Source organism: Corylus avellana, chromosome 3 (assembly GCF_965113065.1).
Source record: "Corylus avellana chromosome 3, dhCorAvel1.hap1.2, whole genome shotgun sequence".
Taxonomy (NCBI): domain Eukaryota; kingdom Viridiplantae; phylum Streptophyta; class Magnoliopsida; order Fagales; family Betulaceae; genus Corylus; species Corylus avellana.
Genome location: NC_142492.1, coordinates 25430115 through 25455650, shown reverse-complemented (window position 1 = coordinate 25455650; position 25536 = coordinate 25430115). Strand labels below are relative to the sequence as shown.

At 32.9% G+C, this 25536-nt stretch overlaps 2 protein-coding genes and 1 long non-coding RNA gene across 3 annotated transcripts; 2 read left to right on the top strand and 1 right to left on the bottom strand.

The window, feature by feature from the left end:
• Positions 1 to 410: 410 nt before the first annotated feature.
• Positions 411 to 4468, top strand: LOC132176700 (uncharacterized). The gene is made up of 2 exons (XR_009439575.2): positions 411 to 813; positions 1225 to 4468. It is a non-coding gene; the product is annotated as an uncharacterized LOC132176700 (long non-coding RNA).
• Positions 4469 to 6831: 2363 nt separating this feature from the next.
• Positions 6832 to 7792, top strand: LOC132175806 (ribosome maturation factor). The gene is made up of 3 exons (XM_059587865.2): positions 6832 to 7194; positions 7279 to 7323; positions 7408 to 7792. The coding sequence occupies exons 1-3, from the start codon at positions 6918 to 6920 to the stop codon at positions 7548 to 7550; spliced, it is 465 nt and encodes a 154-aa protein (XP_059443848.2). The 5' UTR covers positions 6832 to 6917; the 3' UTR covers positions 7551 to 7792.
• An 8049-nt stretch (positions 7793 to 15841) lies between these two features.
• Positions 15842 to 21148, bottom strand: LOC132175683 (binding partner of ACD11 1). Its single transcript, XM_059587705.2, has 5 exons — positions 21041 to 21148; positions 19207 to 19310; positions 19050 to 19125; positions 16723 to 16803; positions 15842 to 16637 (listed from the first exon to the last, which is right to left on the bottom strand). Exons 1-5 carry the CDS (start codon positions 21044 to 21046, stop codon positions 16065 to 16067), a joined length of 840 nt encoding a protein of 279 aa, XP_059443688.1. The 5' UTR covers positions 21047 to 21148; the 3' UTR covers positions 15842 to 16064.
• Positions 21149 to 25536: the final 4388 nt, after the last annotated feature.

Below are 25536 nucleotides of genomic sequence, written 5' to 3'. Positions count from 1 at the left end.
AAATGCTTCTCTTCATTCCCAAGACCATCTACTCACCATCTCATGGGAGTGCATCTTGACTTTTTCAAAAAAAAATTAAGAATCCCATGTTTAATTCTATATAAATGACACCCCTTTGCTCAAGCATGGAGAAATCAACTTTGTTAACAATTAATTTTATTAACTTTTATGGACTAATTTGACCTGCCTCCTGAATGCCAAACAAGGCAGAGTTTTTGAAATATTTGTTGTCTTTAGTCTTTTTTTCATATTTCATTTTGATTTGGCCAGCTGGCAGAATCTTGCTTTGCTAGTCTCTACGACGGTAGAGTACAGGTAGCTGGCACGTGAAGACAAAAAAAAACTAGCTGGCACGCACCACTTCTAAAGCATTTTCAATGTTTAATAGATCGTGCTGTAGATCTCTGGCTCTTGAGGTACAGAGGATAGTGAGAGAGATGGCGATCGAAGATTGCAGAGCATGGCCTCACTTGATCTTCTGGGAAGAGCTGGAAAACGATGGCGAGGAATCAGTATCAGAGATAGATGGCGCTAATACTGGTTCCTCCTCCTTCGCATCCAGCTCTTCTATGAGAATCAAGTGATGTATTTCGTCCAAATATCTAGAGTATGTGGTCGTTTGTTGCTTGATTTATGGAGGAAGAAGTTGCATTCTAAGCATTTTCAATATGTACTGTATGCAACTTCTTCTTTCATAAACCATGCCCCAAGCTACCCCTCCTGATACGATGGACAGCAATTCGTCGTTGAAATTGAGAGTCTACCGCATCTGTTCTAAGATGTGGTCTGGCGATCCAAAATTTATTTGATCAGGTGAGTTTTTATGTAAATGCTCTTTCTCAATGTCTTTACCCAAATTGCTAGCAAATTTGGGCAAGATCTCAACTCTTTGTGATAATCTTTATCGATATTGATTGATTGAAGGTGAGAAAACCTCAAACTCTCCTAATTTTCTTTTATTTCAAAATCAAGACAATTCTTATTATAGTTCACACAATTCCATGTGAATAATACTTGGATATTGCACTTGAAGATATATAGTTTTCATTTGAAAAATGCTTTTCTTGCCAAGAATTCTTACAAAATTATTTTACAGGATGATGTGGGCGTTTTATTATCAAAACACACATGACCATAACCCTGCGCCACTTCATCGTTCTGTATAGATTTCTATTAATTTTTATTTTTCATACACAATTTACTCTTTTTCATTTTTACTTGCAGATTATATTTAAGATGATTCCTCCTCATAGGTCATGACCCTGTGACTATGAGATGCACCTACAGTTAAAATATTACACATTTTAATATTTCGTTTTGAATGTAATTTGTTTATTTGGAATTTGAAAATGATGTAGATAGTGGTTGAGGTTGCTTGTTATATATAATTCAACAAAAGAATTGATCAGTCTCTTTTATTGTTTCCTTAGAGAAGAAGCAATGATGTGTTAGACTGATTTCTTTAATAGGACTCTTAAACTTTGAAAAGAGAAAAAAACAAGTTTTGGCACAGATTGGACAAGAATACTAATAAATTTGATCAGGTTCTTCATAGCTTTTTCTTTTTCTTCCTACCCTCAACTGTGCGCTAAAGATACTTCCTGCCATCGAGAAGCTTCTATTAATTGTTAACTAGCAAGTTCATAACCAACACTTAATTGCGAGACTTCTTGTACCTAGAGTAAGTTCTTCTATTGTGTTCCTTTCTTTTTTCCTTATTACAAAGAGAAAAGAGGCCTTGATGGTCTAATTCCTTTTTTTTTTTTTAATTTCAAATGTAGTTAAGTTATGGACAACAATTGGATGATCATCTAGACAGTCATTAGAGTATATTGATGGTGTTAACGAGTTTTTGAGGCTTGCATGTAACAACTCAACTACAAATGGGTCAATTAAGTGCCCATGTAAGAGGTGTGGCATTCGCAAGACATTAATGCTCGGTGTGGTATACGACCATTTGAGACATTAATGCTCGGTGTGGTATACGACCATTTGAGACATTAATGCTCAGTGTGGTATACGACCATTTGATTAGTTGGGCGATTTTGCAAGGTTACACCTGTTGGTATGCTCATGGGGAACGGGTTTTGACTAGTACTAGTCGAGCTACTAACATTCCAGTTAATAGGGTGCCGATACATGAAAGCTCCACAATGGTCTCGGTGAGTCGTCTAAAAAGGTGAAAAGAAAACCGGAGAAGGAAGTCATTGAAGATAGCAAATGTTGTTTATGTCATTGAATACTGCTTCACGCATGAAGTGGCATGCTAATGTTCGAACAAATGATGAGGTACTAAGGCATCTGACCGTTGATCTAGCCTGGAAGTCAAATGATTCACAATACTAAGATTTTGCCTCTAGCCTCTTCAATGTCAGGCTTGGGTTAGTATTATATAGATTTAATCATTTTGGCAACATGAGCACTACTTACTGTACTCGGTCAATTATATTGGTATTATACAATTTTCCTCCTTTGATATGCATGCAACAATCATCTTTCATGTTATTCTTGATTATTTCAAGCCCAAGTTCACCTTCATTCAAGATAGATATGTACCGAGAGCTTCTAATATCATAATTGAAGGAATTATGGGATGTCAAATGTGTCCTCCAAAAAGACATTTAGGATACGTGTGGCCTTGATTTGGACAATAAATGATTTTCTTACGTATAGTGATTTGTTTGGGGGGAGTACGAAACGTTTTGCTTGTCCTTGTTGTATGGGTAATACACAATTTAAGTGGTTAAAACATGGAAACAAATTTTGTTATGCAAGGCATAGATGCCCAGGTGATGTTTTATGTGTAGTATAAGCTGCATTCTTGTTGTAAGTTTCAGAATTGCGTGTAGATGTGAAACATGTTTTGAAGGTAATGATCTTATTGAGGATGAGGAAGACGAGGGTGAGGGTGAAGATGAAGAAGATGAGGACGCAGATGACGAGGAGGTGAGTTCTCTAGCCTTTTCAAGTATTTTAAAACTAAAGGACTTTAGTAACAGCCTACACAACTATAGGGTAATAGTGATTTTGATTTCTTTTTCCATTTTTATGTATATTGCTAGATTTGGCACATATTGCTGTCTTTTGATTGGGAGTTGTAAATTCCTTGGTTTTGCCGGTTTAGCAAGTGAGATTTGCAATGTTCTTTTGTAATTAGAATAAGATTGGTCTTGGTGGAGACTTTACTAATTTACTATTGTATGGATGTTTACTAACTTACTATAGAAATCAATATCGAATCTGCTATTTTGCACCTTGCACTGTTATATTATGGTATTAGTAGAAAAACCACTGTTAAGCCTAACAAATGGTGAAAAGTGAAAACCATAATAATGACAACAATAGTAAACTAATAAATAAAAAGAAACCTAAAGCAAGAGCAACAATTTGCATAATGAGTTTCTTCTCTCGTAAGGCTACAAGAAGTGGGAGAGTTTAAGCCATTTAATTGGCATAAGCAAAATGATACAAATTCTGAAAGGCGATTACAAGACAATGATATTAGATTAGGATAAGAATCCAAGGAAGATCTTGTTTAATTAACATTTAGTGTCTTTTACACAGTGCCATCATTAGCTTTTCTTTCCTGCTCCCTCCCCAACTTCACATTCAAGGACAAAAAAGATATATGATGAGTAAAGAAATAATACTTTAAGTCAGAAGTGGAGACCATTATGGGTCAAATGAGTTGATCATCCATCTCAATGTGAAGTCCAATAATTTGTCTTGTAAGATTCTAAAGCTACATTCTTCAAATGAATCAAGATATTATATTTCTTTGATCTTCTCCTTTTGTTTTGTTTTTTTTTTATTAGAAAACATTTTGACGTTATTGATCAAGCTGGCTCTATAGTAGCTTGCAATATATATATATGCCTGCATCCATAACTATTTTTGCCTTTGGTGGCTTAAAAACAACCATAGTTTCACCATCTACAAGTCTCTGTAAACAGTACAACTTAAAATTTCTACAGGGATTCATGCATTTTAGCTCGAATACATGTGAGACCTGTCTAGATAATGACCTTTGTTTTAACGTCGTATTAAGATATTTAGAACTTGGTTTGGTAAGCTTACATACATGATCGAATCTGTGACAGTTAAAAGCGATCTTGTGCACATGTTTTGTTGGTGTATTTGGAAGTTAAAAATTTCTTATTCTTAGTGTTTTGAAACTGTGTTCTTTTTTATACCCAACCGTGCTATTGTTTATGAGTATGTTTTTCTTGTTGGAGTGATTATGGCTAAGTAAAGAGGAACTATGATGGAGTTACTTTGCAAACTCGGATCTTCTCAGTGGCTGGCATGGGTATTAATTTGTAATGTACTTGTTTTGTAACTTTTTAGAATTTTCAATCAGATTCGATTGTCTCCTAGTAGTTTGGGTCGTTTTGTTCTACTAAACTTCTTATAGCTGTATTTTTACCTTATTGGGGATTTCATCGTTCCATATTACCTGTTCTAGTATCATTTATTGTTTTTAGTTGGAGATTTCTTTAATGTTGACCAAATCCTAGCTAGGCTCATCACAAAATGTCACCTCCTTTTTTTTAAAAAAAAAAATTCGACATGTACCTAAACACTAGTTTATACACGACACTGATTTATCGGCGATTCGGTGCTGAAAATGTTGTTGTTTTGTATTTTTTAAGTTGTGAGAATTTAAGGATTTAAGTGCGCTAACAGATGATGATGTATTACTTAGTTCTTGGTTTTTTGTTGTATTTCTTATGGTCATATTCCTTTTCAAAAGAGAAACTTGAAGATAATAATGTGAAATGAATATTTTTGTGGGTTATAGTAGATGGAAGTGTAATGATCCTCCCATAAAAAAATAAAACTTTTTTAGTCAGTGATTTGTTTGATGAGAAAAATGCTTAGAATTGTAATGAGCAGCAACATATTTGTAACGACTTAGGGAAAGCACTAACTACATTTGTGCTATCACTCAAAATGATTAGTTAATTTAAAATTTTTCTAAATTTAGTTATAAAAGTTATTGTGAGACTTTACATTCATGTATATCTTTTAAAAACTATTTACTTTATATGAGCTACTTATTTTCTCAATATAGGACAAGGTTACAATATTTCTTTTACAATTCAAGATAATGATGATTTGGTGGATGATTCAATAGAGCACGAAGGTGAAACTCACTCATCTAATTCTTCAAGTCCTGTCACACTTACAATAAGCCCACTACTTACCTAACTCTTCAAGCTCTTCATATTTTTCTTTTTCTAAAATACCACCGAAAGAAAAAAAAAGTGAAAGGACTTGAAAGAGATACAGAGTAGTTTGAAAGATGTCAATTCACTCAAGTTAATAATGAATGGTGTGCAGCCCAGGACGAACAAATCAAGGCTCTTGGGGAAAAATAAAACATAAAACAAGACTTGGGAATTTGTTGATTTGGCTGATGAAAGAAAAAATTGAGCTCAAATTATTTTTTTCCAAAAACAAAACAAAAACACTTTCCAAATGTTTGTAGGAATTTCAAGGCTAGTGAAGCTGGAAATTTTGAAACCAAGCCCAAGCCCAACAGAAAAGGGCTTTGTGTTTGTTGATGTTTTGAAGGGAAGTGTGAGAGAGTCAAACAAATGAACCCAAAAACTTTTTCAAACTGACGTGGTAGATCGTGAGTAGCAAACAATGGAGAGGGAATTGCATTTTTTTAATTTAAAAACGAGATATGCTAGAATCTAATAAAAACTCTATATTTTGTCCATAAAAGTCAAAGTGGCAAGATGTCACATCTTCTTTTTGTTTTATCTTTTTTTTTTTCCACAAAAAATATGATGTGGCATCTTGTCACGTGTACTTTTATAGACAAAATATAGAATTTTTATTGAGCAGTGATTGGCAGTGCGCGGCACGCCCACTCACGCCCATGCAAATTTTTTTTTTTTAAAAAAAAAAAAAATTTGCACGCGGCGTGCTGTTTTCATTTACCCATTTTTATTATATTCTAGCATTTCTCTTTAAAAACCCTTGTTACGTCAATTTAAAATTTTTTCTGAGTTCATTTGTTTAGTTCTCTATCACTTCTCTTTTTTTAAATTGCATCCCTACTGGTAGCCCCAACACCCACCTAATTTCTCTTCCATTTTATGCTTTAGCATATCTGTTCGCAAAATTCTAACCCTTATATTTATTTAACTCTCTACCACTTCTCTATTTTAAAACGAGGATATCCGTTCAAAGTTGCATCCCTACCTGTAGCCCCAACACCCACCTAATTTCTCTTCCATTTATGCTTTAGCATATCTGTAGGCAAAATCCGCAAAACACTTTAACAGCTAAGCACCGTTATCCTACAGCCAACCCGACGGCACTATAGAGACAGATCCAAAGAAATCACCCACATTTGCTTCCCACTAAACCAAACTAGCCATGAATTTCACAAACCACCCCCCCCCCCCCCCCCCATTCCATTACTATTTTTAGAAGATTCGCCTTAATATTAAATTAAAATCAGTACCCATTATTTTAGCCTCAATTAGCTTTATCTAAAAAAACATATGAATGTCATTTAATTTGATGATTCCAGTTGTATAAAAATTATCTCATTTTAGTTGTATGATAAGAGTATAACAATTTCTCTTAACAATAAACATTACTCTTTCAAAAATTTAAATTCCACTCTTATCAAAACTCTTTCTTTCTTAAATTCATCATTGAGTTTAAATTAACCATAGATTTGAAAAAAAGTTGGATGAGAAATGATTCAAATGAATAAGGAAAGATAACATTTCTTTTCTTTTCTTTTTTTTTTTTTTTTAAAAAAAGAAAAGATAGAGAGAGAGAGAGAGAGAAAGGGACATAAAGAAAGTCATATTGAAAGCCCGGAAACACAACTACGCCTCACTAAGCAACATCTCTTTCTCTTCTCTCTTTCTCTCTCTCTACACGCCATCATGCAAAGACAGTCTCTGGGCTCCCCAGTCTCCAAGCACCACGGCCATGGCGGTGCAGCCAAGGACGACCCTCTCATAGTCGAGGAGCCAAACCAAAGAGACAGAGACGACAACTATTGCGACGACGACGTGGAACACAAAGCGATAAAGCCTCACCGTGTATCGCTGCCGCTCTCGCCGCCGCAGAGGCCCGAGAAGTTCATCCACGTCATCCCCGTCCTCACCTTCCTTTGCTTCCTCATCCTCTACCTCAGCTCCCACACTCCCTCCCAGTCAGGTACGTACCTCCTCACAATCAACGGCCCACCATTCTTTTCGGCTTTTCATCTTTGTCTGATCCTCGCCGTTCGTTTTGTTCCAGATTTGGCTCAGTTCAATGGTTTTCAGCTACCAGCGAAGCACCTAGGTATAATGCAGATTCTGAGATTTCCCTTTTTTTTTTTTTTTTAATTATTTTTTACCTTATTCGCTTCTTTCAATTTCCCCGCAGACTCGGCCGAGATTAACGATGTCGGGCGATTTAATGAGATCAAAAAGGGCGATGTTTTGGCGATCCGAAGCCTCCGCAACTTGCAAGAGATTGAAAAACGCTCCCCGAAATCCCGCTCCCACCGAAAAGTCGCTGATTTCTAGGCCGCATTTTGTTCCGGTTTCGCACGTGCGACTCTCTGGGTAGAATTCACACGTGCGCTCCCATCTTCTTTCATTAATTTTTTTTTCTTCAGCCTTCCTCGCGCGTGTATATTCATTCACTGCATGCTTATATTTGTGAACAAATTGGGTAAGCGCGTGTGGCGCTTTGTTTCGGATTTGTGGACGAACATAGAAATCAATCAGATCACAATAATAGAAATTCCAAAGTATTTATTCGGATTTGTATAGCTTTTTTTTCCAAGTGTTCTTTTGTTTTTGCGAGGGGGCGTGTGATAACGTGCGCGTCCGCGAAAGCGTAGAATAGCATGGAGCGGGCTAGCTTGCGCTGGGTGTTATTGTTGGACTACAGCTGGAAATCGGACCGTTACTGCGTCCTCGGTTTGCGGTTGGAGATGCCAGCTGGAAAGCTGTCCTTTTGGTACCAGGTTCTTACAGTACCCATGAGCATGCTACCTCACCGCTCAATGCTCGGAACTTTCGTGCTCCGGGGCTCTTCTGCGTACACGTCAGCAATAATAATAAGAGATTCAGATCAAGATTCACAATAATTAATTTTGAGGTCATTTATTCTGAAGTTTTTTTATATTATTTGTTCAAATCATAAAAAACATCAACAAATAATTCAATAGAATCGTTTGTTTTTTTCCAACAAAAAATAAAAATACCTTAAAAAATATGTATAAAAAACGTTTCTTTCCCTAAGGTGTAGGCGCGAGGGATTGTAGTTGTTACACGCGTCATAATATGGAGATGGTATGATGGGGGAAGTATATCACCAAAGTGTCGGTGGGTGAGGAAGTATGCTTAAGTTTTTGTTCCTTCGGCTTTGCTTTTGTTGGGCTTAAGTTTTGCATTATTCGATTCGGACATTAATAATGCGGTTGCCGATGACGATCACTTGCCACGCTGTTATGACAAGTGGCACTGTTCTATATTATGATAGCCACAACTACATTTTACCCTCATAAAAAAACAAATAAAAATGAAAAAAAATATATATTTTTAAAAAATAGAATAGAACGAAGTGACGTCTCTCTTTTTCTTTTTTGAATTTTTCTCTACTTTGTTTTTTGGATTATTTATTTTATTTTATATATAGTATTTGCGTCATTTTTTGTCAGGAACATTGCAATGCTTAGGCTTAATCATTAGGCGAGACGGCTGTCTAAAGGTTAATTTCATTTCATTTGAATTAGAGGATATTTAGTTAGTGTATTTTTATTCCCTAAAAAAGTAAAAAGACAAAAATACCTTCTCACTATAACTCTCTAAATATTATTCTTTTCATTTGAACTGAAAAGGGTCATGTTTGGTCTATTAAGGCTTTCAATTAAATAAGTCTCCTAATTAAAAATTACTAATAAATACTTATTCAATTCAAAAACACTTAAAAGTCCTACTTATAACCAATATTCTTTAATTAAGCTTTCTCATTCGAGTAATGCTACAAGTCCCTCTTGTGTCCCTTCAAAGATGATGTGGCTCTTAAAATCACTATTAAGCTTGTGATTTACCATTATTAGATTTTAATCAAATTCTAATTTTAAAAGTCACCTCATTTTTTAGGGACACGAGAGGAACTTTTAGAATTACTCTTCTCATTGTAGTAACATGCAATTAGAGAAAGGCATTAATTATTTGATTCTCTTAAAAACCTAATTCTCCACTTATTAAAGAAATGACTTTAATATTATTAAACTTGTCGCCTTATGCCTCAAAATACATTGAGCCGACTCTAGCAACCCTAATGGTTGATCAATAGAATACATTAATAATATTAAAAGATTGGATGGCCTTGAAAATTGAACGGTAGATTAAGAAGGGTAAAAGTAGGTTCACCTCATGATTGGTTGTTATCGATATGTCCTACACTATGTAAATTCAAGTAGATTATAGTCATTGACAGTTTTTTTTTTTCAAAATGAGTTAGGAAGAATTTTTTTTCAATTAAATTTATTAAATTAACATGAAGCTATTAAGACTATTACAACTTCTACTATAAATTCTTTTACAAATTGACTGTGACATTCCATAATTAATAAAAAAATGATATCGTCAACTATACACTCTCATGGAGATAAAATATTGTACAAGTAGAATTTCAATATATTATATTATATTAAATTCCAAAGAAACTTAGTGAAAAGATTAGTTGAATAAACCATTTCAACAAGGATTGTGAGAGTGCTTTCCGTGGCCGGTAAGATTAAGCATGGTTTATTTATTTATTTTTAATAAGTAATTAGCCTATAAGCCACAAGGGAGAGGGGGAGATTTTGTGTGAATAATATAATAAAGAGAGAAATGTTATGTCCTCAAGTGGTAGCTCAATCGACTGGAGATTACGCTTTATAAAGCGGAGATCATTGGTTCGAATCTCGCTCCCCTCTCTTATGTAGACATGTAAAAAAAAAAAAAAAAAAAAAATTAGGGATTAATAAGTTCTTTTTATTTTGCTCATACTTTTCTAGAAATTCAATAGATTAATCATTAGATTTTTTTGTATGATTGACAAATTTAATAGTTAATTTGTAAAATTATATGGAATTAAAATCATCTCCCGTTCAAATATAATATCCAGTTAATTATATTGAACGGATAATTTTATCCTCTCAGAAACTATAAAAAAATAAAAATAACTAAAATAATAATAATATCTTATTCAAATGAACCGGGAAAAGACAGCGCTATCTCGTGCTATTCCTCAACCTTTCTTTTCAATGAAATTAATGATAATGCCCCCTACGGGTCCTACACTTTTGCCATTTCAAACAAACGAAAACAAAAAAAAAAAAATTGTCCCCACTATCACGAGGCAGGCTATACGACATGAGCTCGTGATTGTTTCCAGGCTGTGTTTTTCCTTCTCCATATCAGCAGGGTTAATTAAAAAATATGGATAAACGTAGTATTACAGTTTTTACTATAATTTTTTTTACAAATTAACTGAGCAGTCATAATTATCATGCATATCAGTCACTATTAAAATATAAATTATTACATAAATTTATAAGAATTTGTAATAAAAATTGTAGTACCATAAACAATTTTTTATCTATAATATAGGAGTGTATATGTGGGTGAATATTAACTGTTCACATTCGCTATATGCTATTCGCACATGCGGATGTGGTTAGGAAAAATCACTATCCGCATATGCGGATGTAGATAGCGGTTTTAGGATGGAGTATATATATATATATATTATGTTTAATAAATTCGCCAAAATGACACCGTTTTAGTGTTTAGTATCAAAATGACGTTGTTTTGGATTAGGTATAGATTATGTTTACGTTATTTTTAAAAGTAATATGAAATTAATATATTTTCAAAACATTAGGGCTTTAAAAAAATTAAAACAAGCTAAAAACACTAAAAGCGGCTCACATTATTTTCTAAATTGTTTAAAATAAGCTCTAATAGAGACCCAAAGAGACTAAATTAGGCACACAAAAAAGCCATTATCTAATATGCAGATAGCAAATAATAATCACAATAACCGTAGATGCTATTTATAAAACATGATTCGAATGCTAATGCAAATATCTAAAAATAATATTCGTATTTTACAGATATGAATATTACAAATAACCATGTATATACATATATGTAACCCTTAAACCAATAACCCTTAAATAATGAAAAGTTTTACTTCAATAAATATTGGGGGGGTTACCTATTATAGTTGAATTAAGTTTTTTTGTCTCTTTCGGTAGAGCCTAGATAGCAAGATGTGGATGTGTAGGGTCAAGGGTGTATACCATTAATTACGTGACCCCAAAAAGAAAAAAGAATAAATAGAAGGAAGAAGGCCCATTTGGACAAATCTTTCCTTGTATGTAATAAATGACTAGATTTGAACGTATATAGTGATTAGCTCTGACCCAACTTGCATTCTAATTGGTTTATGTTTTAAGTTGCACCTCAGAATTCTGAAATGTTCTTTTGGGGTTTTCGTGTGGTTAAGAAATGGTGTTGGAATCTTACAAAAAAGTCAAAGGTTATAGTGACATGTCGACGGTGGTGGTGAAATCATCTTTGATGATTAAATTAGTGAGGATGAATTAGAATTTAGAGAGAATGGAGTACGAATATGAGTAAGGATTAGAAAAACATACTTGGGCTACGACTTTACTTGCCTTTTGTAGGGATTGCTTGTCCCTTGATTGGTTGGTATGCCGGGTAAGGCAAGTCTCGTGGAACATGGTATCGTCTATTAAATGTAGTGATTTTTATTTGCTATGGTTATGGAGCCGTCGACCCTTTTTTTCTTATTGGGCGAGTCTCGGAGGACAACTCTTCTAGGAGGATAGCCAACAATTACTTTCCTTTTCTATTTTGAGGCACAAGCAAAGGGAAGGGTTCCCGTGTGTGCTTTGCTCGATGAGCTCAGGTCGGGGCCGAACTTGCTTTTGAGTCACTAAACTTTTTGTTGGGGCCACTAGGCCTTATGGTATTCTGGGTATACGTACTTCAAGACAACTTTCATAGCAAGTTAGAGAAATCTGTCTTTAAAATATGAATATTTTTTAAAAATGTATTTAAAAATTACATATTTTAAAGAAAAATATCAATTTAATAAGCCGGATCAAAGGAAAACTTTGTCAGACATGCTTACTAGCTATAGTTGGTGATAAATTCTAAAATAAGATAGAGCATACAATTAAATTTGGCAATCTAGTATGTTTTCATGCAAAGGAATTGAAAAGATATTGTACCCAAAACCGAGAATTTTGAAAGTGGAAAAGATTATCAAAATTTGAGATATTCAAGAAATTGACTTTGATAGGGAAAAATGAAAATATTCGTCTGTCATGTCTAGCTGTGGTCCTGCCACGTGCATATTTTTTTAAAAAATATTATTTGTTCTTTTTTCAATTTTGGTCTCATTAACGATTACAAAGTAGTATGTGACAAATTCCAAAGCTTTATCCCGCATGATTGTTGTTGTTATACACAGCCTCCAGAATTTGGAAGGTTCTTGGATTTTGCCATGTCTTATACAATGGAATTCAAGAGGTGGGGCAGTTTGAAAAGAATGTAAACTTTCTGATGAATAATAATAACAATAATAATAATAAAAAGAATGGAAACTTTCCACGAGCAAAATGCCATCAAAGATTGCTTCAACACTTTGCAAAAACTTAGGCTTTTAGTATTGCCCAAGCAATATTCAACAAAATGAAGAAAAAACCTAACACTCATAAATTTTATATATGATTTCCATTGGCCAAAGTACGTAAAATTTTATAATATCATAAATCTTAGCACTGATTTCTATCCTAGACCAATTCAAATAAGAGTACAACTCAACAATAACAACAATAATAATACAATAATATCATGTAGAGAATTTTTTACGAAGATCTTCCAAATTGAGTTAAAAGAAAATTCGTTAATTTCAGTCTTAATTTAACAGGTGTCAGTTTAATAGATTGAATTCATTGAATTTTCTCTTATTAGTTTAAAGGCATTAAACTACAACCGAGTTAGGAGGCATTGACATCTTTAGCTGCTGTCATTGAAACAAATAAGTTATTGACAATCAAGCATAAAGTACTGAACTAGATTGTCATTAAATATTGTTCTCATTCTGGAATCGTATTACTTTTTTAGTTGGAGAAGTGGGTGGGAAGTGGTTTTGGAAACTTAAGAGTTAAGATAGGTTTCTTTTTTTGCCAGCATTAAAATAGGAGAGGAAGAATAATTCAGCATTAGTTAATATATATGCTTCTTTGTTTTTCATGGCTTTTATAGATCCAATGCACTCCAAGGTTCTTAGCCTTTTAGAACACCATTGCATATATTATGTCCTATCTTCAAGCCAAAACAATATGCTAGGTTGGACTACACACCCTTTTTTGTATGAGTATTTTGACAAAAAAAAAATATTCTTAACTTTTGCAAGGTAGAGGTTAACTTATTTGTTTTTTGTTTTTTTTTTTTTTTTAAAAAAAAAAACTTAACAAATTAAAAAATAATAATAATAATTAGGCCGGCACATCGGCGGAGAGGGGTGGCTACACGACCATTCATATATTTTCAGATGTAGTCATACAATTATCACAGTAGGTTAGGTGGTCATTCAGCCACCCAACTAGATCGCAATGGCTACATCAATACGGCCACCTCGACCAAAACAGGGGTGGCTACACAACCACCCCTCTCCACATTGAAGGGAGTCAGACAACTATTTTTCTTTTCTTTTTCTTTATATATATATATATATATATATATATATATATAAAGAAAAAGAAAAGAAAAATAGTTGTCTGACTCCCTTCAATGTGGAGAGGGGTGGTTGTGTAGCCACTTATATATATATATATATATATATATATATATATATATATAAAAGTAAGACATCAACTCTACATCTATTTTGTGTTTTTTTCAAAATAAACAGATATATTTCATAGAAATTATTTTTCAATATAAATCCTATAAAAAAAAAATCAGGTTAAAACACTTGATTAAATAACAGATCGACAATAACAAACTTAACCTTGATTTTTCGGTGGGTTTGGTGGAGAAGCCACTTTTGCCCTTTTTTTCTTAAATGCAAGCTAATTTTGCGGGGCATTGATAAAAGGCGACTCACTTACTTATTAGGAGAACTTCATCATTTCATTGACATTAAAAGCCATGGCTGCTTTTGAGAAAGCACATGGGTCTTGGGGTGCCTCTCAAGCGAAAGGTGGCCGCATGGTGCTTTTACACAAATACAAAATCATAATCTACAAAAATAGCTTCACCAAACGGGCCACAAGAAAATTACATAAATAAGCAGGATACTCATTTTCCCATCTCTAGGGTTGCTTTATTTGTTAAATTATTAATCAAATATTTAAATTTATTTATTTTATCTACTTAGGTATTTAATTTAATTTTTTTTATTAATTTAAACTTTTAAAATAAGTAATAATTTAATTTAACATAATATCACGATTAACAAAAGTCTTGAATTCGAATTCTGATTATAATTTACAAATAATCAATTGGTTCCATTTGTTAATAAGATTTAGAATTTTTTTTTTTTTTTTGAAAAGAGTATTATGATGTGACATAAAAATGAAAATAATTTGAAGTATTTTTGTATTTTGAATTATTTGTTAATTTTTTTTGTTTTTTTTAACAAAACCAAACAATAGAGAAGAAAAAAATTTTATCAAACAAAGCTGATATTTAAGATATAATAACAATAATTCTTAATGCCATTTTCTATTTATGTATTGTATGGGTCCAATATGATCCAAGCTCTCAATCTTCTAAACTCTTCCTTCTCTCTCTTCATTATACAGTTGCTTTAAATTGTATAATTGTGTATACAATCATATCCATCAAACCTAACCTAACCGACAAACCGACCCCATTATCCTTGATGTTTGTTTTAGGCATGCCCAAATCATGGATGGGGCATCCACGGTCTCGAGCAACTTTTCTTCTTTCATTAACATTTATCTTATAAATCTAGGCTGCCCAGTTGGTAGTATTGAAATGTCAGACTATATATTAAATGAGTTATCAACACAAGTAATTTTTATAATATTAAATTTCACGTCTTTCCCATTATCCCCTAAACTTTAACAAAACAACAACAATAATAATAACAAAATTCTCAATGTCTATTTACCTATTTTTCTGGGTTGCTGGTTTTGGCTAATGCTTCTTTGGCTGATTACCAAATAGCTAAAAGCCATATCCGTTCTGGAGTCGTCTTCCGCATTGGAGATTAGATGCAGAGGAGGGCGTAGAGGAAAAGGGAAAGGGGTGACCCGCGCATATGGGTTGAAAAATAATTAACTTTTAAAATTTTTGAGAGGCTTCCAATGCTGACCGCCCGATGATGAACTACAGCAGATTTCCTGTTATTAAAACTAGAGCATGTAAGCCAAATCAAGAAAGGAGAAAGGAGAAGGGAGGGAGAGAAATGAATGCCAAACGGATCTCCACGGTTGTTTCTGGTGCTCTTTTAGGGTACTCAATACCCTCAAACTTCTATAGAACTTTAAGCCACGTCCATGGTTTATACCATTGTAATGATATATAACCTAATGTTGCAGAGCGCCTTCACTGTAATCGAATAATCGGTAAACTCCTTTCAGAGCAAAGAACATACCCTTCATTTCATACCATTACATGATATGTAGTTGCTTCCCGTGAGATGCCTTCAGTGCCATTTTATATATACACATATATGCACAAGTAACATAAGAAAACATAATCACGTTAAGATTTTTTGCTAATGTGAATGTAATCCAAAACCAGACTGAAAAATAATCGGACAGTAAAAGAGGAAAAATGGTCAAAATAACATCATGATCATTCAGTTTAACATTCTTATAAAGAAAAATCAAAATATAAAATGCATCATGACCAACCAATTTGGGTATTTGTCCTACAACCACTACTTCCCACGCTAGAAACACAAAGCAAGTAATCCAGAGGGAGATTCTAGAAAGTTCAGACAATTGTATTTACAGTGGTGGCAAGTCAAAGGATTAAACCTTGGGCAGGTGCTGGCTTAGAAGGTTGCTGCTCACTTGGTGCAGATGCTCTTGGAGAGTCGGAAAGGACCTGAGCGTAGTCATCCTCCACTTTTCTTTTCTGTTCTTCTTCAACCATACCCACTTTCTCTTTTGTTTTCTGTCCAACTTCCTCAGCGGCCTTAGCAACCTTGCTGAAAGCCCCCGTCACCCATGAAGTCCCGGTTAATATATAGCGGTTCTTCATTATGGCAGATCCGGCAGTACTCACTTTTTGCTCTGCTACTGCAAATGCTGATTTGGTTTTCTCTGAAACCTGAAATTTCTGATCCACTTCTCGTACTTTATCACTGACCACAGAAGCTCCGACGCTTATTTTCTCACTGAGCCCGATTTTTTGGTCGATAGAAGCAACTTTAGCTGTGGCCGTTGATGATAACCGGTGCTTATCATCAAAGGTCTTTGCTTTATTGACTGCATCTTTGCCTAAGATAAAGCCCTTAGCAAGCATACTGCTAACCACATCCTCCGCCTTCCTAAAAGCAGATTCAGCACCACCTGGAGTTTTGTTTTCTATTGCCTGCAGATATTTGAAAAAAAAAAAAATCAGGTCAGGGTCACTCTGGTTTATGCAGTATAACAGCAGTTCTGTCAACAACGCTTACAGGGGGTGCTGAAGCAACAAATGGCAGCTTGTAATCTGGGTCCAGAGTTATGGTGACGGACAGATCAACTATTGTTGCTCCCTGAGATAAAATGCATTTGAAGTGAAAGTTTCATATGCATCGTAGAGTAGGAAACAGTGCATATCATACAGAGATGTATCATAAGGTCACCAATTTAATGTTGTAAAAACCAATAGTATAACTAGGTAAAACCGAAACTATAGGCAAGAGATTGTATATATAAAGCATGTGATCAGATATCTCTATCCATTATAGGCTCATACATCCTCAATAGATGGAGCATTTAGTTATGATACTTAAAACTACAACAAAAAGAATTCAAACATATGCCACAAAAGCTTACAACCAAAACTAAAGTGCCCCTCAGAATCTTTCATCTATATATATTACACCAGAAACTTGTACAAACATGATGGTGCAATCCACCTCTTATGAAAGCCATCATTTCAAAAAAGAATGCACTATGACCCACAAAAATCAAACATGTCCCCACCTCCAAGTCCAGCCAATTTAGGACTTGAAAAGCAATAGGTGGAGCAACCTTACATCCAATTAGAGGAAGATGATCTCATATGCCACTTATGTCATCCAGAAGTAGAAACTCATAAGCACCTTTTCTTGAGCCGCCATTTCTCTCGAGTAATGTGAAAGAAATCCCCTTAGCCCTCGAATTTCTCTGAATTCTCTGATAAATACCTCACATCTTGGATAAGAACCATCCTAAACTCTATTCTTTTCCTCAAAATAAGTTCTGATGAATCTCACTTCTTTTTATTGTTTGCAGCTAATACCATACATTTAATATGGTTACACAGGAACAATACTATTCAAGGCCAACCCCCTCAATGTGAAGACTATATTTAAAGAAGAAAGTGAAGAAGGCATACACTATGCAGAAGAAGTTATGCATTCTTTTCTCGCATACCCTACTTCAGTGACCCTCGTGAAAAATAATGTATTCTGCCTGCTTGCTGTTCACTCTCAATCAGAAAAGGTCTATTTCTGACAAGGCATGATAAAAGTCCAATTTTTACATCCCCTAACTAAAACAACCAACACCTTCAAATTCTTGCTATTAATGTGGAGCAGGCATAGGTGCAAAGCCAAATGGCCAGAACTTACTCAACACAGACAATTTACTCACGAAGTTCTGCATATAAAAGTTCAAAATTTACGCTTACCCTTCTAGTGAAAATCTCCAATTACATTCAAGAGGCACATGAACTGGTTATCTTATTCTATCAATAAACCTATATAAACATGGCATATCAAGTGAAAAAGGTGACCAAATGGGAAAATATCGCTTGGTTTTTCAAATCCTAAAAGATTTAAAAGTATTGAGAGAATGATAAATACAGCCTCTACATTAAAGGTCACTTCTCCAGATTCCTAGATCAGGCAATCAGGAAGTAGATAGGTTAGTCCCAACAGAATGCTCTCCTTCTAGAAACTTCATATGAAACTATATTCCCAACTGACTTTTTATTCTTGCTTTAGTTTTATCATGCTATGCTTTGAGAAGTCAGTTTCCCCACTCTTATATGTGCCATCTTCCTTAAGAACTTTTTTTATAGGAAAAAAACAACAAATAGAATTTGTATTATGTTTCCCCTCTGAGATCCATTACATAGGAAAATACAGAACCATTTTGTACAATATCATCTCTATACTGGAATCTCTCACTCTTCAAGAATGGATGTTCCCACTAGCTTAAGAACCACACACAAAACTGTTCAGTGTCGATGCTTCTTAGTTAATTTCTTTTCTTTTAATTCTGCTCACCCCTTAGATCGCATCTTTGCACATAAAGCCTAGACTGATTTATAACTGACAACCTCTAATCCATGTTGTAACTAAATCCAGGGCACATGGCATGTTTAGTACCATCTTAGAAATGCATTTTTATTTAGGATCATCTTTGAAATATTGTAAAACAAAAACTGAAGATGGTTTTAACTATGTTGTTTTCTTTATTGTTTTTCTTGAGAACAATTAAGAAAACATAGGAAACATCATTGTTTTCATGCACAAAGCTGTATTGCAATTATCAATGCACTAAAACTTATTGAAGCTAACACAAATAATTGCCCTATATGCCATGGCTCTCAGGCAACTAACATGCGCATTGTGTTCTCCACATATCAGGTTTTGTTTAGGCAATCTTCAATCGTCACACCATTTATATATATAAATTTTTTTATAAAAAAAAACACTGTACACTTCTGATAATTTAGAAGCTTCATATCGCAAAGCCTAAGGCACCAAACATACACTAACATAATATATGTACTCATAAGTGAAAGTACCGAAAGAAGAACTGCAGTCTCAGCTCCTTGTGAATCCTTGAAGCTAACATATGCAATTTGAGACCGTTCATTATCACTGCATAAGCATTTGATAAGCTTTGTATTCATTTAACAATGAAACCGAGAGAGAGAGAGAGAGAGGAATGATGGAACTAACCTCTGCATTTCAACATATTCGATATCACCAGAAAAAGAAAAGAACTCCCTGATGTCTCGCTCAGATGCTCCTAAAGAAACATTGCTAACTCTAACAGTTTTTACCTGCAACAAGAGCAAATATATAAGTTAAACACCACCGAGGAAAACTAGTAAAGCATACATGATTATGCTTCAAAGATGTCATACTAAAAAAACTTATCAAAAAATAAAAAATATCTCATACCAAAAATAAGTGATAGAACTACTCAAAATCCAACAAAGCAAAGGCTCATACATTGTGAGAAATTGAGAGCACCAATTTTCCAATTCCAAGTTGGAAAATGTGGAATGAACATCCTTTAGAACCACTACTTTGGAAAAAGTAAAAAAAGCAAAGTGCTTTTTAGGGCTGAAATTCAATACTTTTTAGTAGTTTAATGGGAAATTCTTCTAAAATTCTCTCTCATAATTAGTGATTCTCAAATGATGATTTCCATCAAACCCCAGTTTATCATGTGACACATTCTGGTAAAGCCACCTGATGCCTCGTCAATACGCACATTTGCCACTTATGACTATCATGCCTTTAAAATTTTCAATCCCATTAAGGCTGCCTCTTTCAAAAATGAACTAATTAATAAAAAAGGGAAGCATCTAGCATTCTAGAGATTTGAGATTGAGCAAAGTTTGTCTTCAATTAATAAATGGTACACACATAGGAATTTCTGATCTCACCAACTCGCAGAGAGGCCATAATCTATACAATAAATTACTAAAAACCATTTCATTAAATAATATTTTTGGTCAAAATAACCATTTGAATATTTCTTTTTATGAGTTCACAGTAAGAATCAAATCCAATAATCTCCCCCACCCAATATACACATTAACAACAATGGAATGACCCATTTGGTATTATTTTTTAAATTTACTGAATAATCAAATCTGAAAAGAACAGAAGAAATCTGATCAAAGAAAGACTGCCTGTTCCTTGACATTGTGCACCGAAATAAATGGAGAGATTTGCATACATGTTTCTTCAAACCCAAGTAGGTTTTCAATAAATAGAGAGATTTGAAGAAACATGGATGCAAATCTCTCCATTTATTTTGGTGCACAATGTCATGGAAAAGAAAGTCTTTCTTAATACAAAGCCAAAATTAAAAATCCAACAGCATGATTAATACTCAGTCTCCTATACAAAGTATGCTAAGCAACACAAAAATATATATATATATAGAGTTCTCATTGAATTCACTTAGATCTCCATTGCGAAGCAGTTGATAACCATCATGGCCATGAAATACTCTGGAGTTCTAAGCAGGACATCCATGCTTAATAACGCAATCGATACACAAACATACATTTTTTTTTTTTTTTTGGATCAATAAGAATTTTATTCAAGAAACAAAACTAAGAACAGTAGAAAGAACAAGCAGCATAGCCGAGAACAAAATAAGATACTCAAGTTACACGAACGAGCATTTCTACAAACCAAAAAAAAAAAAAGCAGTTTCAGAACTAAAACAATAAGCAATTATATAAATCTAATCTGAATTAGGTTTAAAAGAGTCGTACCATTCCAGAAATAGCACAGCACAACTACACATTCTAACATACACTTCATTTCAACTCTCTAATCAAGCAAAACTCCTAATTGCACAAAATCTACTATAAGAAGCAATAACAAGCACCACAGATCTGTGCGAATCACTGAGTCAAACACCAAACTTACTAAGTAAGCAAACAATCAATCAAAGCCACAGAGACAACGCTCTCAAAACCCTAAGAAATCAAAAAACACATACACAAACACGTAGAGATGAACGTATAGAGAGCAGAGAACTACTGACCGACATCGTTTCAATCGCTTCCGAGAACCAGAGCAAGAGCGCCTTCAACTGTTGCAAGTCTTTGTGACAGAAAATGAGCAGAGGGAGATATATATATTTTATATTATTTACAATGATTATTGTGTATGGAAGAAGGGGACGCGGGGGATTTTGGGTCTCGTACGTGTGAAGTCTTCGCATGTGCGCGTAACGTGTTGGAGGGTTTCCCCGGGTCAAGTGTTGATTAATAAACGGGACGATCCGACATGGGGTTGGACTTTCCAGACTAGGACCCACCTTCTGTGGACCGGCCCGAGGCCGGCCATCTATTTTGGCGTTTAAAGTTATAAAATGGTACAGAATTTCAATAAAACTGCCTTTTTTTTTTTACACAAATTTCCGAAATTTCCTTAATTTACTCTCAAAAGTGACTACAGTCGTATTTTTTGTTTCTAAAAAATTAATCTTTGAATTCTTACATTAGTGAAATAACAATAAATAATTCTTAAAATATTAAAGAAAACACGACATTTTGAATTCTTACATTAGTGAAATGACAATAAATAATTCTTAAAATATTAAAGAAAACACGACACTTGGCACTTATTATTATATTAGATTGAAGAAAATTTTTTCCAAAATAAACTTGTGTCCTTTTTTAGAATGAACATGGACAGTATTCATCAGTTTTGGTTTATAAGAAATGATTTTTTTTTTTTTAAAAAAAAATTATAATTATAATTGAATTTATGAGTTCAAGTGAGTTACATAAATCTAAATTAAAATGATGAAAAGAAAATGTATAGCACTTCTATTTTTCTATTATTTTCCATAATGTTTAATAAATAAATAAAAAGTGATTAAAAAAAAAGTATTTTTGTTTTAGTTGAATTGAATAGGGAAGACACGATTCAAGGTGACCCATCACTCGACAACTTTCATATAACTATTGATTTATTATTAGTTTTAAAATAATAGTACTTACATATAGTACTAAAAGGAATAAATGAATTCTAAAAAAAATTATTATTTTTTTCTTAGGTAGAAGTATTTACGAGTTCGTCAATAAAATATGTCGGTCCATCATAAATCATTAGAATGTTTAATCCTTTATGTGCATCGGACGGATGGATAAGAAATTTGAGCCGGCCTAAATGTATACTCCATCAACTACGTACCGATTTCTTTCCGATGGATCAAGAATAAATAATTGTGCATTATTGATAGATAGAAATAAACCAACGTTTATTTACATTCTAGTGTTCATCTCGCTATATATTTTTATTAAGTTGTCATGCCACATTTATTATTAATTAAAAACAAAACAATCATTTCTATCTTTTGGTTTTTGGATTTGAGTAAGTAAGGGTAACGAGTAACATGAACAACTATACCAAATAAGCTATTAAGACAACTAACAAAGCAGAACAGTTTATGTTAAATTACGAGCTATCCCCAAAACTTAAGTTGATAAGAATATTTTCTCTCACGTGTAAGCTTAAACTTCATTTTAATAGATGAGACTCAATATGTGAAATATTTAATTTAAATAGAGTGAATTGACGAAGTCAAAGTTCAATTCCAGGACATTTAGCTCCGACACTATGTTAAATTACTAATTATTCAAAAAGTTTAAGTTGACAGGAATAGGTAAATTCAATCACTTAATCATTACTTTAACAGTTTATACCAACATAGCTTTTTCTTTGTTTTTTTTTTTTTATAGAAAAATTGTAGTTTCATTTCATTAAACAATGAAAACTAGAGCATAACAACTCCAAAGAGAAAGAGTAAATTGTTCTAAGGATACTGCATCAAAAACATTGCAGGGAATTTCTTCCCTCCAAGTCCTATCCATGATGTATCTAGCCGCTGCTTTTGTCGGCCCATGAGCCGCACCGACCACTTTTACCGGCGGAGTATTTACAAGTACTGCAAGTAGCTACAGGATATGCTGGTTAATTTCATCAATTTTTACCATGGTAAATGTTAAAATGAATGATGATATTTTTTTTTTTTTTTTTTTTAAATGAATGATGATATTGATATCAAAGAAATGATTCTAAGGTTGTTTTAGTCAATCACCCTCTCGTGTTTAAACTTCTGTGCTTTTTGTTAACGATCGTTGTGTGGGATTATAAGAAAAAATGTTTTGAGTCAAATATTTATCGAAAAAGATGAATTTTAGGAAAATTATATATATATATATATATATATATATATATATATATAAGAAAACTGATTTTCTGTAATTGCTTGGTTCCCAAGAAAATATACAAAGTAATCAAGACTTTCTTAATTATGCATAATCCTATTAAAACTACATTATCTAATTTAGAAATATATTTTTGTATAAGAATGTAACTAGTTGTGAGCTATATACTGTTTTTGACATCTAAAATAAACAAAAGTAGAATAGATGAATAGATGAATTTCATTGGAATTTTTTGTTAATTCTTGTCAAAATTTACAAAATATAATTTTTTTTATAAACAAAATAAAAAAAATTACAAATATTCATGTAGGTATCTTTGCAAATTCTATTAAATCCTAACCAACGCCTGAATCTTGCAATTTTTTATTTTATTTTATTTTAAATAAAAAACAGAGGTATTTTATAAATTTTGAAAATATTTAACAAAAAATTCTAATGGAGAGGGACATTGCAAAAAATTAAAAGTTCAATGCCCTAAATAAATTGAGAATTTTTAAACATTAAAACGTAATATCAAAGAGGAATGCTAAGCTTACAAACAAATTTTACAAAAAAAAAAAAAAAAAAAAAAAAATTACAACATGATGTAACGCAACATGATTATAAAAAAAATATAAATTTATCTTTTGAGAACCCCAATCATATTATGCCGCATTATGTTGTAAACGTTTTTTTGGTAAACCTAGCATTTATTAATATCAAAATGCTGGAAAGTTAATGAGGCCTTGGGAAGTTTTCCTATTACTTAATTTAATGTTCCATCCACTTTTTTGAACAAATCAAAACGTTTGTGAAATGTCAATTATACCACAAAGAAAATATTCAAAGGACTTTTTAATAACATATCAAAAGCATGGAATGATTTTCATATATTTTTTCTAATAAAATAAAAGAAAGGAACGACGCTGACTAGTCCAAACTCAATTTTATCACCATGTTTGACTCAAGGATGAGGGTCAAGGGAGAAAATGAAAAGGGGAAAAAGGAGAAAAGGGAAAGTTTTAAAAGCCAATTTCGAATCTAAAAGGAGAGGGAAAGTAAAGGGAAGAGATGGTGAGGCTATTTTCAATCAAACAAATCTCTCACTTTCCAAAACAAAAGACAATATTTGAAGATGTGTGGATAATGAAAACAAATATTTTTTTCACACTAAATTCACATCTTTAAAGACGTGGATCTATGATTGTCATTTGTCACGTCATCTTAATTGTATGACATTTATATAGGATCATTTGGTATCTCAGCCCGGAACCTTATAAGACAAAAATGTCTTTTATATTAGGTTGTAGAAATTTACTTTAATCTAATTATATAAAATTGTTATGTGTTTCTTGAGTATGTACAAAATAAAAAAAAAAAATTATTAGTTATATTTAAAAACAAGATAATTTTACATTCTAGTTAAAAATTTACCATAACAAAAGTGAATTGCTTTCGGCTTGGCTTTGGTTGTACTCGGAAACCAACATCCTAAGGTGAAATAGGTACAAGGAAAGAGCAATAGACCGGACCAACTTATAAAAACGAAACCATTCCTCTAAAGCTTCCATAACTAAAACAAATAGGTATAGGGAGAAGGAATCTCCTTAGTTCAATTGGCCAAAGGCCCAAAGCATTACCCTGTTAACTAGAATGTGTATTATTCACACAAGGAATATTTCAATTGAGAAGATTTGTCGGCATGTGGAAAAACTATTTTAGAAAGATGCTTTTCGAGGTGTTACGTGCTAAAAGACATGTAACAATTTTAATGCTTTATTTTAATCAAACAACCACAATAAAAGAGATAAATGTTAGAAAATAATTATATCAAACATTCATACGACCATCAACTAACTCTTGATAAAAAAAATTCTTAATTTTTTATTAGAGAAATATTACGAGTACCAAAATGATGTAGAACTGATTATTTGGTACCTGTAACATTTGTTTCTTATTAATTATTGTAATCCTCTCCAATATATAACTTCCACATCATCTTAATATTTATCTTTTGGCAAAAAATGTAGAAAAAAGAAAAAGAAAAATTAGTCAGTGTGGTTTACTTGATTTACAATTAGTTTAATGTGGTATTAAAATCAATTCAAAGATCACTGAGGTATGCGAAAAAAATAATTTAATTCATATAGTTAAATTCCGTCCACTAATTTAATAGATTCTATTAGTGTAACACTAACTTAAATCGGACAAGTATCACAATTTTATTTATTTTAAGGTTTTACGTTATCAGAATATATTAAGTCAGTGAACGAAATATGACAATAAGAATTAAATTATTTTTTTGATATAATTTTTATTTTAT

What these genes read in the sequence shown, in the direction of transcription:
- LOC132175806 (XM_059587865.2), top strand. Translation starts at nt 6,918, where the DNA reads ATGCAAAGACAGTCTCTGGGCTCCCCAGTCTCCAAGCACCACGGCCAT. An exon ending in CCACACTCCCTCCCAGTCAG is followed by an intron (nt 7,195 to 7,278) that starts GTACGTACCTCC and finishes GTTTTGTTCCAG; the next exon opens with ATTTGGCTCAGTTCAATGGT. An exon ending in GCTACCAGCGAAGCACCTAG is followed by an intron (nt 7,324 to 7,407) that starts GTATAATGCAGA and finishes ATTTCCCCGCAG; the next exon opens with ACTCGGCCGAGATTAACGAT.
- LOC132175683 (XM_059587705.2), bottom strand. An exon ending in GAATATGTTGAAATGCAGAG is followed by an intron (nt 19,126 to 19,206) that starts GTTAGTTCCATC and finishes ATGCTTATGCAG; the next exon opens with TGATAATGAACGGTCTCAAA. An exon ending in TTGTTGCTTCAGCACCCCCT is followed by an intron (nt 16,638 to 16,722) that starts GTAAGCGTTGTT and finishes AAATATCTGCAG; the next exon opens with GCAATAGAAAACAAAACTCC.